General features: G+C 38.6%; 1 protein-coding gene across 1 annotated transcript in view; it reads left to right on the top strand.

Moving 5' to 3' along the window:
* The first annotated feature begins 218 nt into the window (after positions 1-218).
* LOC135471020 (uncharacterized) overlaps positions 219-4,488 on the top strand; it is a 32,816-nt gene continuing 28,546 nt past the window's right edge. The window contains exons 1-3 of the mRNA XM_064750071.1: positions 219-305; positions 2,226-2,389; positions 3,772-3,911. Of these exons, the coding sequence (XP_064606141.1) occupies positions 220-305; positions 2,226-2,389; positions 3,772-3,911 (390 nt within the window). The 5' untranslated portion in view covers position 219. The remainder of the gene's footprint in view (positions 306-2,225; positions 2,390-3,771; positions 3,912-4,488) is intronic.

The raw sequence follows: 4,488 nt of genomic DNA, 5'->3' as shown, positions 1-4,488 counted from the left end.
TTTGGCACGATACCCCGCCCATGACGTCACAGCGACCAGTTTTTCAGAGGGAATTCCTATTTCCAACTAGCTACAAAAATAAATTCTACGCACATTTTTGGTTAATTTGCTTTAGGATTGTACGAAAACATGAATATTCCCCTAGTAAAGACAACATTTCAAAGAAATGTTTGACTCCCGTCATTCCCGATGAAAGCAAGCAAGATGGCGGCCTCCATGATGAAGTGCGCCCGGTTGTGTTCCTATCATCAAAACAACCTAAAACAAGCACTGAGAAATTCTTCATCAGGATCGTACTATGTATTGTACGTGTTCATGCTGTAACTTTTCCCTGAAACAATTTAAGACGGTTGTCGTGATGTAAATCAAGTTAAAATCACTTCATGTCGCGGATGGTCTCGAATGTGCAACAACAACAGTGTCATTCATTATGAGTAGACAGTGACGCAAATAATACAAAGCAGGCCTGGTATATGTTGTTTTGTTAACTGACGCCAGAGAAACCTATTTATCAAAAAAAAGGGGGTAGGGGGGAATTGAGGATGCACCTCTTGTTGTTGATCCGCTACTGAAGAGCTCTTTGTGGAAAATAGAAACTTCATTAAACTGAATCTATCAACTAGTTGAAAAATAATGACTATGCTGAGATGACTTAATGTCAAAGTCAGATCCAGCTAGGATAAAATTTTAGTCTCTTGTTTGACTAAGATGTGTTTTCACTATAATATATTGTCCTTTGACAAAGAAGGGTGGAGGCTTAACTGCAGATTTCACTACATGGCAGTGTGAGATAGTTTACTCTGGGCACTTCAGTGTCCTCCACTTATAAACTTGTCCCCATTGTATAAGTGAAAAGGTCTTGAATATGGAGGTAAACACCAGCGAGATGGAAAAATAAATACGGTCATGCTTGTGTCAGTTAGTCTGAATGCTTTGATTTGAGTTCAGAAGGGACTGCCTTGTATTACACACATTGCAAGATCACTCTTGGCAACATTGAGAACACAGTTCCTTACCTTCAAAACAGCCTGATTTTCTGTTGACTTTGGATGGTATTAATTCCCAGTAGAATGTCAACCTATTCTTTCACCTCCTCACTAGATGCACACACTGATTTGCCTTCAAATTAGGCAAGAGTTTATTTTGATTAAAACAAAGGAATATCTTATGATGCACTTCTTTAGTGAATGGCAAGTGAAGAACTAATGAATGAAACAAGGAATGACTGTCTTGCTTAGTCCATGCCGTAGAATTACTTGGCAGCTTTGAATGGTGAAAAGGAAAACCATTTTATCTTGATTTTGTGTGACTAGATCTGTTTATGTATTTGATTGGTGTTTACCACTTCACTCATCACACATACATGTCTCAGGTCCTCAGTAATCTGCAAAAGGTTTACCCAGACACTCTACTTTTCTTTTAAGTCCTCCTATAAAACTGACCACAAATACTGAAAATCAAAATATTCTCAGTTCATGTAAGATGAAGATTTTCCTGGCCAGCAGTCCCCAAAGCACTGTTGACTACTTATTGGGTCCCATAAACTATGAGAGTGGGGAAATCTAGAAATTCTCTCCCAAGACTGGGATTGAAAGCATGCCTTGTTTGCCATTCAGCTTTAGTTGCACACCTCACCACTGAGCCATGTCCCTCTCTGTGTTATAAGGTAGTAGCATAGCTGAAACGTATGAAAAATGAGGATTTTTTTTTGAGTAGTTCTTGTGATAGTGGTTTTGTTATATACAGATAACACAAATTTTAAAACTGTATTCTAAAAGCTTTCAGCAGTCAGAGTAAATTTTCAAAACTGTTGCTCAAACAAAACAGTCAAGTAGCTTAAGCCACAGAAGCTACCTCTATACTGTAACATGTTTTCAGGGCATTGGTTTTATAAGCCGTCTTTTGTCATGTTTGCGGTCGCTGTGAGTTCAAGTCCAGCTCATGCTGGCTTCCTCTCCGGCCGTAAGTGGGAAGGTCTGGCAGCAACCTGCGGATGGTCGTGGGTTTCCCCCGGGCTGTGCCCGGTTTCCACCCACCATAATGCTGGCCGCCGTCGTATAAGTGAAATATTCTTGAGTATGGCGTAAAACACCAATCAAATAAATAAATAAATTTGTCATGTTAGTCCAACACTTTTTGTTTTTCATTTTTACGGCATTTATCCATTAATCATAAATATTGTTTTTAAAGATCTCCGTGAACATTAAGTTTGTTGTGTTTATCAGATTACCAGAAATTCCTCCAGACACACCGGAGACAAATGAGGTTATGCGTGTGGCTGACTTTCCAGACTTCCAGTCAGTTACACCTGATAAGATCATTACAGGATGTGCCAAACTTGCCATAGAATATGAAACCTACCTAGGCAAACACTTGGAAGATTTGAAAGGTACAACATTTCTTTGTTAGATATTTTTATAGTTGGAACAATTAAGACGTTTATTGATCAAGTTTCTCAAGTACATGTACTTTGTTTTCACTGTGCCAGAGTTATATCTAATGTATTGAAGATTTTAGCCCATCTTGTCAGAAGTATATTTGTGAAAAGTAAGATTGAAAACATCTCTCTGACAGAATCATCCAAGTACTAGGCAGGTACTGGATAAGGTTGTACTCTCTGGGCATTGCCTTGTATGACCACCAGCAGTTAATGTTGAACGACATCATCTAATATGGGGAGATCGCTTTGGTGGCCTAATGGTTAGAGCGTCCGATCGAAGTTGAGAGATTCAGAATCAAACCCGAGTCGGGTCAAAATGGTACTTGTTACTGTGTTGCTTGGCACTCAGCACTGAGAGGCTAGAGCAAGGAAACAGGACTGGTTGACCCGGTGTCAGTATTATGTGACTGGGTAGGGTGTCATGTCTGGTGTCTTCGGCATGATATTTCTGTGGCGACAGCACTTGGGTGGCATAAGACACAGGATATGTACACACATCTAATAACTCCTTGTCATCATATGACTGAAAAAATTTTAAGTGGGACATTAAACACCAAGCATTCATTCAAGGCCTCCATGGTTAGTGTGCCAATGCAGAGCAATGACACAGGAGCTTCTCACCAATGCGGTCGCTCTGAGTTCAAGTTCAGCTCATGCTGGCTTCCTATCTGGCCATAGGTGGAAAGGTCTGGAAGCAACCTGCGGATGCATGTGGGTTTCCCGTGGACATTGCCTGGCTTCTTCCCACTGTAATGCTAGCTGCCATATAAGTGAAGTATTCTAGAGTATGCCGTAAAACACCAATCATGGTAAATAAATAAGTAAATCTAATATGAGGCTTCCAAGCTATGCCAAGCTATGAAGTTGGATTTGTCCTCCTATGATGTTGCTGTGTCGAAACTCGCAACTCCAAGGTTAAAATGATGGTGAAAAATGGTAAGGTATACTTGGATCTAGCTGTAACATTCCAATTACAACACATGGTAGCTGTAACATTCCAATTACAACACATGGTAGCTGTAACATTCCAATTACAACACATGGTAGCTGTAACATTCCAATTACAACACATGGTAGCTGTAACATTCCAATTACAACACATGGTAGCTGTAACATTCCAATAACAACACATGGTAGCTGTAACATTCCAATTACAACACATGGTAGCTGTAACATTCCAATTACAACTCATGGTAGCTGTAACATTCCAATTACAACACATGGTCATTGAACGTAAACTGATCATATCTTGTTAAACAATGGCCAATTACATTATAAAGGAAGGAACTAAAATATGTTTAAAACATTTTTCTTTTTGTTCTTATATCCAGATCAGAAAAAGCCGAAAGATTTTGAGTGCGTCTTCCAGCCTATAGAGGAGATAGCAGTACCATTAAATTATGCATGGAGAACAGCCAAAAACTTGAATTATGTTCACAGAAACCCAGGTTACAAGCAAGCTTTTCAGAGGGTGAGTTTCACTTGCGCTTCCTTGTTTGTTCTAGTTGATTATTTTAACAGCTTGGTATTTAATAAATAAGCTTGGAAGAAATACTTTTTTACAATTTCTTATTTAAAATATTACTCTTGTTTGTTGAAACTAACATTTTTCCAATGGGATATCAACTTGTCTTTTAAACAAAAGTCTCCTTTCGAAGATTAATAAAACTCTCGGACTTCTGCAACATAAATCACTTTAATAACCATGAATGAAATTTAACGTCAGTTAGTCATAAGAATGTATTAAATGCTGAATGTATGCCACCACAGAGTCTTACCTAGCGTTTACTTAGCCGTCGATGATGACATAATTATAGTCCAAATAATGAGTTCATCAAAACGAATTTCTACTTTGCTTTTCTAATTTGCTTGTATAATCTGGTTATATCGTAGAACAGCTGTCTGTTTGATTGTTAACTGATTGTCAAGCAATAATGTCTTTGGGATATTTGTTGCATTTGCCTGTTAAATTAAGAACTTTGTGAATCTCTGAGGTGCTTTCGGCAGTTTGCACTTCCTGCAAATTACTTGTCTGTCGTCATGATTTC

Source organism: Liolophura sinensis, chromosome 1 (assembly GCF_032854445.1).
Source record: "Liolophura sinensis isolate JHLJ2023 chromosome 1, CUHK_Ljap_v2, whole genome shotgun sequence".
In the NCBI taxonomy this organism is placed as follows: Eukaryota; Metazoa; Mollusca; class Polyplacophora; order Chitonida; family Chitonidae; genus Liolophura; species Liolophura sinensis.
The sequence above is the reverse complement of the archived record's forward strand: the minus strand, read 5'-3'. Positions and strand labels throughout refer to the sequence as shown.